Here is a 13,935-nt window from a genome sequence, read left to right on the forward strand (position 1 = left end):
ACTGCCTCTCCAGACGGCGGACACGTTTGACAGTTTCCACCCACCCGCCGAGTGGAATCCGCCTTGGGTGCGTCCTCGGCACCGAGAGGCGGTGTACAAAAGGGCCGGTTCCAGCTGTGCCGGGGTGTCCTTCCGCCCGCCTGCGGAGGCGGCGCCAGCCAGGGGCGAGGGTCTTGCAGGCGCACTGCGTGGGGCACGAGGGGAGGGGGGGGAGGCATCGCGGCTGCTGCTGCAGCTGCGCCAGAGGCGCGCCGAGTAACGAGCGCCAGATGTTGGGGGCGCGCGGCCCGTCCGGCGGGATTGGCCGCTGGCCGGGCGGTGGGCAGCCAATGGCGGCGCGGGACGGCCCCTCAGGCCCGGCCTCCCGCAGGGTCGCTGGGGGGTGGAGGAGGCGGCTGGCGGGCGGGACTCGGTGCCTTTCGCGAGCCAGCGGCCAGGCAGCGCGGTCCAGCCCCGGACGGAGCCCAGAAGCATGCCGGGGAAAGGGCGGCGCTGGCGGCGGCTGCTGCCTCTGCTCGCCTCTCTGCTCCTGCCGGGCTGGGGGGCCGCCCTGCCCAGGGCGCAGCTCTTCCCCTTCGGGGGCCCCCGCCGGGGCGAGCAGGCGCTGCCCGAAGGGGACGACGAGAGCTCGCTGCCGCTGGCCCTGCCCAGCCCGCTGCCCTTCTACGAGACCCGCTTCAGCCAGCTCTACGTAAGTGCCGCCCGCAGCAAGAAGGCGTCGGGCTGGGACTGGGAGCGGGGGAGCCAGCCGGGCAGGCAGAGAAGCAGCTCGCCCGCCGGCCGAGGATGGCCCCCTGGAGCGGCGAGCCAGCCCGCTCGGCGGCAGCAAGCGGGGCCCTTGGCCGGGCGGCTGTTTGCCCAGGACGTTCCTCGCCAGGTCGCCTGAACGGAGCCCAGCAGTGTCTGTCTCCCTCCCTTCCTCCAGCCGGGCTCTCCTCCGGCCTCGGCCAGAAGCGCAGCAGCAGGACGAAGCGGAGCCGCCGCGCTCTGCCTCCGCTGCTGCTGCTGCTGCGGACACGGCCCCTTCCCTCGCTGCTTGGCGGCCTCTCCCCGGGGAAACTGGGGGGCGGCGGGTCCGGGTCCCTTCCGAGGCACGCCCCAGAGCTGCGACCGGGGAGCCAGGCTGGGCTGGGCTGGGCGTCCCCCTGCGCGGAGGTCTCCGTAGCTGCCAACTCACTCGATGACTCGGGAGAAGTTTCCACGAGCCAGCCCAGTGCGCAGCCCCTCCAGCTTGGGAGCGCAGCAAGCACGGAGCTGCCTGGCGGGGCTGCGGAGGACCCGAATGCGCCGGTGGACGGAGCAGGGCTGTGTCTTTAAGCACCCGATCCGCGCCGCCAACACTTTTCTGACCAGCAGCAAATCTGATGATTCTTGAGAGCGGAAAGCTCGAGGGCACGTGCCCACCTGGCGCATCACCCCTCCATGGCCGGATTGCGCGCGCGCGGCGGGGGTGGTATTGGTGGCTCATCTGAACCGCCCTCCACGTGCAGACTAATCCCAGGGTTTCCAGCCTTGGACCCTCAGATACTGTTGGCCGGCAGCTCCCTTCACGCACAGACACAATGAACGGGGACTGTAGTTCGGGGACCTAAAGCTGGTGGGGCCCCCAAGTTAAACCACAACTCTTAAGATAGTATTTTGCCCACCTGGCTCCTGCACAGTTAGGTGGCAGGATGGTGCATCTTATGATGGGGAGGGGGGGGGATTGACCCCCCCACGTGATTAGAACAGGCCAGTCAGGGCATCATCCAAGCTAGCCCATATATATAGATATAGATATAGATAGATATAGATATAGATATATCTCTATCTCTATCTATATATCTCTATATATATCTATATCTATCTATCTATCTATCTATATATAAATAAATTTTGGAACACCACTTCCCAGATTAAAAGCAACTCCTTTCTAACCATTGGAACAAATTGGCTCTTTCGTCACCCCACCATTTGACCTTGTCACATTCTACATGTTTGCTGTTCATTCAGCTGAGACTAGTATAGCTAAGTGAATGGTTGAATGAAGTGTTTGTTTACATCTTGGATTTAAGGATCCCCCATGGACAAGAGGGAGGAGAGCTGGTCTTCTGGTAGCAAGCAGGACTTGTCCCCTCTGCTAAGCAGGGTCCACCCTGGTTGCATATGAATGGCAGACTTGATGTGTGAGCACTGCAAGATATTCCCCTCAGGGGATAGAGCTGCTCTGGGAAGAGCATCTAGGTTCCATGTTCCCTCCCTGGCATCTCTGGATAGGGCTGAGAGAGATTCCTGTCTGCAGTCTTGGAGTAGCCACTGCTGGTCTGTGTAGACAACACTGAGCTAGATGGACCCATGGTCTGACTCAGTATGTGGCAGTTTCCTATGTGCTTAAGATGGAAAAGAACAAAACATTTTTAAATATATATATTTTCCACCTTATTTCTCCATATCCTTTCTTCAAAGAACTCAGGGCACTAAGATTGCAATTTAAGACCCCTGTGAGGTGGATCTGGTTGAGAGAGGGAGAGAGAGCACATGTGAACTCTGCTTAGATCTTCCTGTGAGCTTGATGCTGGATAGAGTATTTGGGACTAGGTGTCTCACGTCTAATTCCAGCACCTAGTAATTGTTCTGCATCTTCCAGTACAGTCTATTATTGAACTTTGGAACTCACTGTCACAGGAGCACAGACGTCCCTATCCTTTGAGAACATGCAAAATCCAGAATTATGTGACATTAGTGGTGAAGATTATTTGGGGGCCTAATTTCTTCAAGCATTCTCCTAAGAAAACCAACAAAATAAAATAAAATGCCAACATAAATGATCATGTCCTAAATGAATTAATATTTTTGCACAGTTGCTTAACACTTCCGAGGTGTTAAAAGTCACCACCACCTGCTGTTGCTCACACTTCCAAAAGATGTTCAGGCTTGGACTTTGATGAGTTTCCAGCTGTGGGACATCTATGGAGGTATCTGGTTGGCCACTGTCAAAGCCAAATGCTGAACTAGAGGGACCTTTGGCCTCGTCCTTAACAGTATTCTAATTGACCTTCATGAAATTATTACCATATATTGGGGGCCGGGGGAGAGTTGTCTTAACTTCAAAGTTCTCTTCCTTTCCGGTCAATACAGGTATAATATACAGGTGAAACTTGGAAAATTAGAATATCGTGCAAAAGTCCATTAATTTCAGTAATGCAGATTAAAAGGTGAAACTGATATATGAGACAGGCGCATTACATGCAAAGCGAGGTAAGTCAAGCCTTAATTTGTTATAATTGTGATGATCATGGCGTACAGCTCATGAAAACCCCAAATCCACAATCTCAGAAAATTAGAATATTACATGGAACCAAGAAGACAAGGATTGAAGAATAGAACAATATCGGACCTCTGAAAAGTATACAGTGTACTGTGCTTGATTGGCCAGCAAACTCGCCTGACCTGACCCCATAGAGAATCTATGGGGCATTGCCAAGAGAAGGATGAGAGACATGAGACCAAACAATGCAGAATTGCTGAAGGCCACTAATGAAGCATCTTGGTCTTCCATAATACCTCATCAGTGCCACAGCCTGATAGCATCCATGCCACGCCGCATTGAGGCAGTAATTGCTGCAAAAGGGGCCCAAACCAAGTACTGAATACATATGCATGCTTATACTTTTCAGAGGTCCGATATTGTTCTATTCTTCAATCCTTGTCTTCTTGGTTCCATGTAATATTCTGATTTTCTGAGATTGTGGATTTGGGGTTTTCATGAGCTGCACGCCATGATCATCACAATTATAACAAATTAAGGCTTGACTTATCTCGCTTTGCATGTAATGCGTCTGTCTCATATATCAGTTTCACCTTTTAATTTGCATTACTGAAATTAATGGACTTTTGCACGATATTCTAATTTTCCGAGTTTCACCTGTATATTTAACTTGCATTTTAAAAAGCGGGTTGTCTTAGAATTGGCTTTTGTTTGGATAAATACAGCAATATCTGTCTCAGGGGTTCTCAGCCTTGAGTCTCCTGATGTTATTGGACTACAACTCCCATCATCCCCAGCTGCAATGGCCTTTGGAGACCAAAGGCCGACAGAACCCCTGCTGTACCTGCTGTTGACTCTCTTTTGCTCACATTGCTTTGAACTGTCTCCCTACAGGTTGGGACCAATGGGATCATTTCCACCCAGGACTTCCCCAGAGAGACCCAGTATGTGGATGACGATTTACCCACGGACTTCCCGGTGATTGCCCCCTTCCTGTCAGACATCGACACCAGTGGTGGGAGGGGCAAAATCTATTACCGTCTGGACAATTCCGGAAAGGTGTTGGATCGAGCCACCCAGCTGATCCAGGCTGGATTTCCTAGTGCCACCAATTTTGCTCCACATAACACTTTTGTTGCTACCTGGGAAAATGTTGGGGCCTATGAAGAGGTCACCCGGAACTCGGAACCCTCCACGCAGGTAAGGTGGTGATTTTAGTCACAGTCATATTTGCACTGATTTCTGTTTGTGATGTGTTGAGCAACTAAACGCCACTGCCTCACACCCCAACTGTTGTCCAAGGTGCTGGAATCTCATGGTATATTTAAATAAGTTGTTCTTGTAAGAACTATGTTTTTGGGTGGTATGTAAATGTATTTAATAAATAATAATAAACTAATCTTCCTACTTTCCTTTCACTATCCCTACAACTGGACTAAATTTGGTTCAGATTGGTTAGGCAGTTCACAAGTTAGGCCACTTGCACCTCAGACATCACTTGTGCCTTGTGATGACATCACAAACTATGCCATTGAGCTGTCCCTGTGTGTCCCTACAACTGTACCAAATTTTGTCCAAATCAGTTCCCACTTGCACCTCAAACGTTCATGCGTCCGCCATCTTGAATCAGGGTGGATGACATCATCACAAACTACACTATTGAAGCGTCCCTATGTGTCCCTACAGCTGTAGTGAATTTGGTTCCAATCAGCTAGGTAGTTCAGAAGTTAGCTCATTTGTGCCTCAAAAGTTTGCGCGTCCGCCATCTTGGAGTGGATGACATTGCAAACTATGCCATTGAGGTGTTCCTCTGTGTCCCTACAACTGTACCTGATTTGGTTCATATTGGTCCAGGCCTTGCGAAGTTGATGGGGATGGGACACACACACACACACACACACACACACACACACACACACACACACGGAGGGACACCCACACAGAATGCTGGGTGACCTCATAAACCTACTAGAAAGGAGGCTAAAGAGAGGGAGAGTGGGGAAGGACCAGTCCTAGAATGTTGACGACCGCGGCTGCTATTGAAAGGAAGTTGGAAGTTGGTTTGGCTGAGATAAAAATTTGACATGGATGGGAGTGAAAAGCAGAGGGGCAGGGGATGAGGAAGCAGTGGTCCCTCTATCCCCCGCCCCCCATCTCTGTGCCGAATGGGCGGTAACATCAAGGCAGTGTGTGTGCACCTGCATTCAGAGTGGGGCCTTCCTGATTCAGCCTGAGTGGGATCTAAAACGAACTGAGTGGACATGACAAAACTTGTGAGTGTGCACACATGCGCATGCCTTAGTGGGAACAGTGTGAGAAAGTGGAACTCCTAACTTGCTCTCCCACTTTAGAAGGTCAGGGTGAGTTCTGAGGGGGCAGAAACTTATTTACTTCTCTTTTAGGCTGGGTTTCCAGCTTGCCTTTGATATTCCTCTGACGGTCTGTCACCCCTCTCAGCCACCTGAGGTCTCTGGCGATTGCTTCCTGGGTGCCGGAGAAAGGCCTCAGACGGGGGCGTACCAAGGTTGGAGTGGGCCCAGAGATGAGATTTTAGAATGGGCCCCTCGCTGCCTCCCTCTCCTTCTCCTGGCCCCATCTCTCTGCATGCGGTTACTCTCCCCCATCTCCTTCGGGGTCTATCTCTCCTACAGTGCTGCTTCACGGTGGATCCTGCTTAGCATTCTTGCTGCCCCAAGACCAGCTCTCCCCCTCCAGAGAGCGTGAGCAGCACGGCAGTGAGCAGGGGCAGGCTGCTCGGCCAGGTGCTTGCCTCTTGGGGCCCCCTCTGTTGGGGCCCCGGATTCGTCTCCCTTGGTCTTATTAATGGCTCGCCCATGGCCTCAGAGTTTCCTCGGATGAGATATTTCCCCAGCCATTCATTCACATGTCAATAGGGAATGGCGTTCTTTCGGATTTTCTGTAGTGCATGGTAAGGAGGCACTGATGACATTCTTGTGATGGGGTGGGTATGTGTGTCTTTGCATCTGTCCACATTGGCGGGGGGCAGGGGCTTGTCCGTGGAAAGCTAGTATGTCAGGAAGAAGATTTCTAGCCTAGCCATTTCCCTGCTGTGCTGTTTTTAGTAAACGAGAAAGGGGTTTTTTTGGGGGGGGGAGTTGAGAAAGGACAGGGTCTCCTCTGCCTGCAGTGGTCCAGTCCAGGAAGAGCTGTACACTCCTGGCTTCCAAGCCTGCCATCCTGATCTCAGAGGGACTTTCTTCCTAATGAGGATACACAGGATTGTCTATTGGTCTGCCCCTACAGCCCGCTGATTTATGCAGTGGTGCAGATCACTTGCTAAGCATTTGAGCCACTCCCCCATTTTACTGAACTCCCCTAAAACATATTTTTCTATCTATCTATCTATCTATCTATCTACACACACACACACACACACACACAACATTTTATATCCCGCTCTTCCTGCAGGGAGCCCAGAGTGGTGTACTGCATACTTACGTTTCCCCTCACAAGCCTGAGAAGTAGTAGGTTAGGCTGAGAGAGAAGTGACTGGCCCAGAGTCACCCAGCAAGTCTCATGGCTGAATGGGGATTTGAACTCGGGTCTCCCCGGTCCTAGTCCTGCACTCTAACCACTGCACTATGCTGGCTTCGACTGAGGCTTCGACTGAAGCTGCCTTTGACTGAGGGGCCGATTTCTTACTGCAAGAGTTGTTTGACTGTGGAACAGTCTGCCCCATGCAATGGCGATTCTTCTTCTCTGGAGATTTTCAGAGGCTGGACAGATATTGACGCTGTAGTGTTGCTTGCACTGAGTAGGGGGTTGGACTCAAAGACCTCTAAGATCCCTTCCTGTTCTTACATTCCTTGATGCATTAAGTCAAGCGTGTCATGGGCTCTGATGTATGTAGATTTTTTGTGCTCCCTAAATAGCAGTTGCAGGAGAAGGCAATTCAGCTAGTGACTGTGGTGGGGGCAAAGAGTTAAAGCCCCCTTTCTCACACCATGGTCACAGTATGGATCCAGTCCCCTGTGGTGGTCACTTGGGTGGGGGGTAAGAAAATGAAAAGTCAGACCAGTGACCCACTTGACGTAATGTGTGATCTGGCCTTGGGTCCATCTAGCCCCGGACTGTCCCTTCTGCCTGCCCACGTTTGACCCTGGTGGTGGAGACCTGTGCCACCGGGGTGCTTTTGAACAGAGGCCCCTGGGGATCAGTGCCCTGGACCCATTTCTAAGCACAAGGCTGTGGGTCCCAGGGAGTAGCGAGGGTGGACAGAGAGACATTTTCCTCCCTCTCTCACAACACTAGAACCAGGGGTCATGCCATGAAATGGAAGGCCATGAAATTTAGGACTGAAAAAGGAAGTACTTTTTCACGCAGCATGTAATTAATTTGTGGAGTTCTCTGCCATGGGATGTGGTGATGGCTTTAAAAGAGGCTTGGACAAATTCATGGAGGACAGGTCTATCAATGGCCACTAGTCCAGGGGCTATGGGCCACCTCCAGACTCAGAGGCAAGATACCTTTAAATACCAGTAGCAGGGCAGCAACAGGAGACAGGGCAGGCCCTCAGCAGTACTCTCTCTAAATTTTTTTCCATGTGTGTGTGGAATGTGTTTTGTTCTGGGTGGCAGTATCAAGGCAGTGTGTGCACACCTGCATTCAGAGTAGGGTCTTCCTGATTAAACCTGAGCGGAATCTAGAATTAACTGAGTGGACATAAAAAATGTGTGAGTGCGCACATGTGTGCATGCCTTAGAGAGAACACTGGCCCTCAGCTCCTGCCTGTGGACTTTTCAGGGGCATATGATGGGCCACTGTGGGAAACAGGATGTTAGACTAGAAAGGCCTTGGGCTCAGTCGAGCAGGGCTGTTCTTACGTTAGCACTGCACGACGTTTGTGCGTGTGCAACAGCATACCTGCCAACATATCCCTATTTTCCCATTCATGGGAAAATAGGGACATGTTGGTAGGTATGCAACAATGCTCTTGTGTATTCCACTGCCTGCATAGTTTTGCATTGCATATTGACTGGAGAGAAAGGCGGGTGAGGGGTGGGCTCTCATCCTGTCTCCTGGGTGTTTTCCAGATTACACACGACAACTGGGTAAAATGCTTCAGCTTGGCAGGACCGTACTGAAAATGATCCCTAGAATCACAAACTCCTACAATGGAGAAAATACAGCTACTTTTTTGAGACGCACATGCAATGTGGCAAGCACTGTAACGCAAAGATAAAACCCGAAAGAAGGCATGGGGAATGTGAATGGCACCTTGCTGTCAGTGCAGGGACTGCGGTGTCGTCCCACAGGAAGTATGGAAGCACACTTAGCAGATCCATTGTAGTGACCCTGTGGGTAGGGTTTAATCTGGAATGTGCCCTGGCCTCTCAGTGTCTGCAGCCCAAAGGAGTCCAGGGCTGGGAAAGGCCTTCCAGAGCTGCTGCCACTGAGAAGCATCTCTGGTAATTGGTGGAAGTGGTGAATTTCACTCCTATTCACTCTTTCCCTGGAGTTCCTGGAAAGGTGGTGAACTTTGCCCTTTGTGTCCCTTAACAAGGGTTATGTAGTTGGCGTCCACGGAGAGCAGTTTAGGAACAAGCTCCAATTTTAGGAACAGTTGCCCTTTGACCCTTGACCCCCACCATGCTTTTATCTGTTGGCTGCCTCTCCTTGTAAGCTTTAGGTCTAATCTTGCCCCCCCCATCTTTTACCTGTATTTTGTTCATTTACTAAGAGCGAATCTGCTGAGAACGCTCTCCTGAAACAGCCGTGATGCAAGAGCATGGGAGTTTTCCTGCAGTTTCCACCCATTGAAATAGATAAGGGCTGCTCAACTTTGTCCCCACAACCACCAATCTGGTTCTGAAGCTAAAACAAGGAGAGCCAAGGCTATAATCCTGCAGATGTTGGCCTGCAACTCCCATAATCCCTGGCTACTGGCCACTGAGGCTGGGAATTATGGGAGCTGAAGTCCAAAAACAGCTGGAGGGGCCAAAGTTGAGCAGGCCTGCAGTAGGGATGGGGAGGAGAATTTCTCAGTAGGTCGTGTCTTAAAATGTACCCATTTATTACTGTCTGATATGTGTATCTCTAGGTGGTATACACAGTTTAAAACACATATAAAACAGAGCAAAAACAGTTAAAACAATTTCACAGGATAAAAACAATCAGTTTAAAATTAATTTCAGTTAAAAGCCTGAGAAAGCACTTGTGTCTTGAGGGTCTTTCTAAAAGCCATCAGAGATGGAGATGCAGCAACAGAGGAGTGCAGGTCCCAAGTTGCCACCAAATGAGCCAGTGGCAACCCTAACCAGATCTCCTCAGATGACCTTAGTAAGTGGTAGCATTCATGACAAAGGTTCATGACAAATGAGAGCTCGTCAGGAAGTTTAGTCTGGGGTGCTGTCAATATGCTGATGACACCCAGATCTATTTTTCCATACCAACTTCATCAGGAAATGGCATGACACCCCCTAAGTGCCTGCCTGGAGGCGATATTGGGCTGGATGGGGGATAATAGGCTGAAGTTGAATCCAAACAAGATGGAGGTACTGTCTGTACGGGGTCAGGATCTGAGATATGGTTTAGATCTGCCTGTTCTGGATGGAGTTACACTCCCCCTAGAAGATCAGCTTCGTAGTCTGGGAGTGCTCCTGGATCCCAAACTCTCCCTGGTCTCTCAGGTTGAGGCTGTGGCCGGGAGTGCTTTTTATCAGCTTCGGCTGATATGCCAGATACCTCCATTTCTGGAGACAAATGACCTTAAAACGGTGGTACATATGCTGGTAACCTCTAGGCTTGACTACTGTAATGCGCTCTACGTGGGGCTGCCTTTGTATAGTCCGGAAACTACAGTTGGTACAGAATACGGCACCCAGATTGGTCTCTGGGACAACATGTAGGGACCATATAACACTGGTTATAATACCGAACTTCACTGGCTGCTGATATGTTTCTGAATGAAATATAAAGTGCTGGTTATTACCTATAAAGCCCTTAATGAGGTTCCAGGGTACTTAATGGAGCACCTTCTCTGTCATGAACCCTGCCATCTATTAAGATCATCTGGAGAGGTCCAGTTATGGTTGCCACCAACTCGTTTGGTGGCAACTTGGGATGGGGCCTTCTCTGTGGCTGCCACAGCGCTTTGGAACCCGCTCCCTGCTGAAATAAGAGCATCCCCTTCTCTGTTTGTTTTTAGGAGGATCCTGAAGACATACCTGTTTTCCCAGGCCTTCAACTGATACCAATTTTTAAAATTTTAACGTGTTTTTATCTATTTTATTGTCATTTTAAATGTTTTATATTTTATGTTATATTTAATATAAAATGTTTTATATTCTATGTTTTAATTCTGTAAATTGCCTAGAAATTTTGATATTAGGTGGTATATAAATTCAATAAATAAAGGTGGCACTCTCTTAAGTACCCTGGACCCAAGTCGTTAAGGGCTTTAGGTAATAACCAACACTTTGTATTTTGCTCAGAAACATATCAGCAGCCAGTGCAGTTGGTAAAATTGGTGTTATGTGGTCCCTTCGGGTTGTCCCAGAGACCAGTCTGGCTGCCGCATTCTGTACCAATTGTAGTTTCCAGAGTATGTACAAAGGCAGCCCCACGTAGAGGGCCTTACAGTAGCCACGCCTGGAGGTTACCAGCATATGTGCCACTGTTTTAAGGTCATTTACTTCCAGAAATGGGCATAGCTGATGTATCAGCCGGAGTTGATAAAAAGCACTCCTGGCCACTGCCTCAACCTGAGAAACCAGAGAGAGTTTTGGATCTAGGAGCACTCCCAAGCTACGTGCCTGATCTTTGAGGGGGAGTGCAACCCTATCCAGAACAGGGTGATCTCAACCATCTCTTGGGTCCCAACCCTCCCCCGCCCCCCCCCCCACTTAGTACCTTCGTCTTATTTGGATTCAACTTCCATTTGTTATCCCTCATCCAGCCCATTATAGCCTCTTGGGGGAAGTTATACCATTTCCTGATGAAGATGATATGGAGAAATAGATTTGGGTCTCATCAGCATATTGATAACACCCAGCACCAAACTTCCTGATGATCTCTCCTAGTGGCTTCATGTTGATGTTAGAGAACACTGGAGACAGTATGGAGCCTTGTGGACAGTAAGGAACATTTATTGTGAGAGAAAACCCCTTGGTTACAGTGGCAGCGTGCCAAATTCTCTTCCTCCCCCTGCTTCTAAATTTGTTTGCCCAGGTTTTCAGCAATGTGTATTTTCTCAGCAGATCCACCCACCCCAACCTCAGACCAAATTAATGTTGTTTACGCAACTCAGCTGCTGTCTCTGGGGCCTGTTCCTGGATGTCGATGTGTGTGTGTGTGCGTGTCCTTTAACAAGTCTGCCTTCATGTCTGGCAGGGATGACAAGTGTTTGCCTGCTGCCTGAAAATACTTGGAAACTCTGAAGCTAGAACATCCTCCACCCTGTCTCCCTTTACTGCTGGGAGTAAATGGTCAAGGTCTATGGAAATCTTTCCATCACATTCCCACTTCAAAAGGGGCCATTAATAGAGCCCTGTCTTAATTTCATGTGTTTCCTAGGAAGGGAATGTTGGAAGCTACCTGCTATTGATCCATCTAGCTCAGTATTGTCTTCACTTTCTGGCAGCTCCTCTCCAAGGTTTCAGGCAGGAGTCCTTCCCAGTCCTACCTGGAGATGCTGGGGATTGAACCTGGGACCTTCTGCATGCTTCTACTACTGAGCTATGACCCCTTCCCTAAATGGTGAAAAGAAAGCTGAAAGGGAAAATCAGGAGAGTTACTTCGCTCCAGAATGCATGGAGTTTACTCAAAACCACATTACTAGAAGCCCAGTTAGAATATAAACCAAAAAGGAAGAAAGGTACCACCGCCGAGTCCAGGAGGATGCCAGCATGGCTCACGGGTACCGTCAAAGAAGCCATAAAAGGGAAGAAGACTTCCTTCCGAAATTGGAAGGCCTGCCCAAATGAAGAGAACAGAAAGGAACACCAACTCTGGCAAAAGAAATGCAAGGTGACAAAAAGGGAAGCAAAAAGAGAGTTTGAGGAATATTTAGCTAAAAGCATTGAGGGGAATAACAAAAACTTATTTAAGTACATCAGAAGCAGGAAACCTGCCAGGGAGGCAGTTGGACCATTAGACAATGAGGGAGTGAAAGGGATTACTAAGGAGGATATGGAAGTTGTAGAGAAGCTAAATGAGTTCTTTGCATCTGTCTTCACGGCAACTGAGCATATACCTGTTCCTGGACCAGGCTTTTTGGGGATGGAGGCTAAAGAACTGGGTCAGATAAAAGTGACAAAAGTTGATGGTCTAAGCTGTTTGGAAAAATTGAAAACTAGCAAATTGCCAGGGCCAGACAGCATCCATCCAAGAGTCCTCAAAGAACTCAAATGTGAAATTGCCGACTTCCTTGCTAAAATATTTAACTTATCCCTGAAATTGGGCTCTGTACCAGTGGACTGGAAAGTAGCAAATGTAACACCAATTTTCAAAAAGGGATCCAGGGGCGATCCGGGAAATTACAGGCCGGTTAACTTAATGTCTGTTCCAGGCAAATTAATGGAAAGCATCCTCAAGGATAAAATTGTAAAGCACATAGAAGAACAGACCCTGCTGGGGGAGAACCAGCATGGCTTCCGCAAAGGTAAATCTTGCATTACGAACCTTTTGGATTTCTTTGAGAGTGTTAACAAGTGTGTGGATAAAGGTGATCTGGTTGACATAGTATACCTGGACTTCCAAAAAGCATTTATTTATTTATTTATCTATCGATCATATTTCTATATCACCTGATATGTACATCTCTAGGCAGTGTACAAAATGCTGGCCCAGCTGCTGCTGCCATTTTCTTCCTTCCCGCCTGTGCCCGTCACTATCCTCATGATTGCTGCCACGCATGGGATTAGTGAGGGGTACACCTAAGAGAATTATATATAAAGATTCTAATTAAAAGCCTACGAAAACAGGAGAGTCTTGAGGTTCTTCCTAAAAATAGAGATGCTCTTATTTCATTGGGAGCATACTCCAAAGCCCTGGGGCAGCCACAGAGAAAGCCCAGTCATGGGTCTCCACCAAACGAGCCGGTGGCATCCGTAACCGGACCTCTCCAGAAGATCGTAACAGGCGGCAGGGTTCATGACAAAGGAAGCGCTGTCTTAAATAGCCTGGATCCAAGCTGTTAAGGGCTTTATAGGTAACAAGTGAATTTGGGCCCGTTGAATAACGGGCGCTAGTAACGGCGCTCCTGGCCCCCCGCCGCCATTCCCCCTCCCTCCGCCGTTCCCCACCCCCTACCTTTAAGGGCCAAATCGGCCCAGGCACTTGCCCCCGTCAGGCCGGGGAGACAGAGACCGGGGGCGGAGCGGAGGCCATGTAACTTAAAAAAAAAATTTACTCCCGCGGCCGACGCCGCCGACCGCCCACCCTCCCTCCCAGCTGCCGAGTCCCCCTTACCCTGGCTGACTGCTGTCGGCCGTACACAGCCCTTAATTTAAGAGGCAGAGAGGAGCTCGCAAGCAGAGCTCCTCTCTGTGCAAAGCCTCTTGCCGAACTGCCACTTTGGGCGCAAGGGACGCAAGCGCCCAAAGCGGCAGTTCGGCAAGAGGCTTTGCACAGAGAGGAGTTCTGCTTGCGAGCTCCTCTATGCCTCTTAAATTAAGGGCTGTGTACGGCCGACAGCAGTCGGCCAGGGTAAGGGGGACTCGGCAGCT

The 13,935-nt window shown here is 49.7% G+C and overlaps 1 protein-coding gene across 1 annotated transcript in view; it reads left to right on the forward strand.

The window, feature by feature from the left end:
* Positions 1–397: 397 nt before the first annotated feature.
* The window catches only part of NID2 (nidogen 2), a 91,157-nt gene continuing 77,619 nt past the window's right edge, over positions 398–13,935 (forward strand). Inside the window, exons 1-2 of the mRNA XM_053257708.1 lie at positions 398–691; positions 4,142–4,447. Of these exons, the coding sequence (XP_053113683.1) occupies positions 473–691; positions 4,142–4,447 (525 nt within the window). The 5' untranslated portion in view covers positions 398–472. The remainder of the gene's footprint in view (positions 692–4,141; positions 4,448–13,935) is intronic.

The sequence above is a fragment of the Hemicordylus capensis genome, chromosome 1 (assembly GCF_027244095.1).
Source record: "Hemicordylus capensis ecotype Gifberg chromosome 1, rHemCap1.1.pri, whole genome shotgun sequence".
NCBI classification, from domain to species: domain Eukaryota; kingdom Metazoa; phylum Chordata; class Lepidosauria; order Squamata; family Cordylidae; genus Hemicordylus; species Hemicordylus capensis.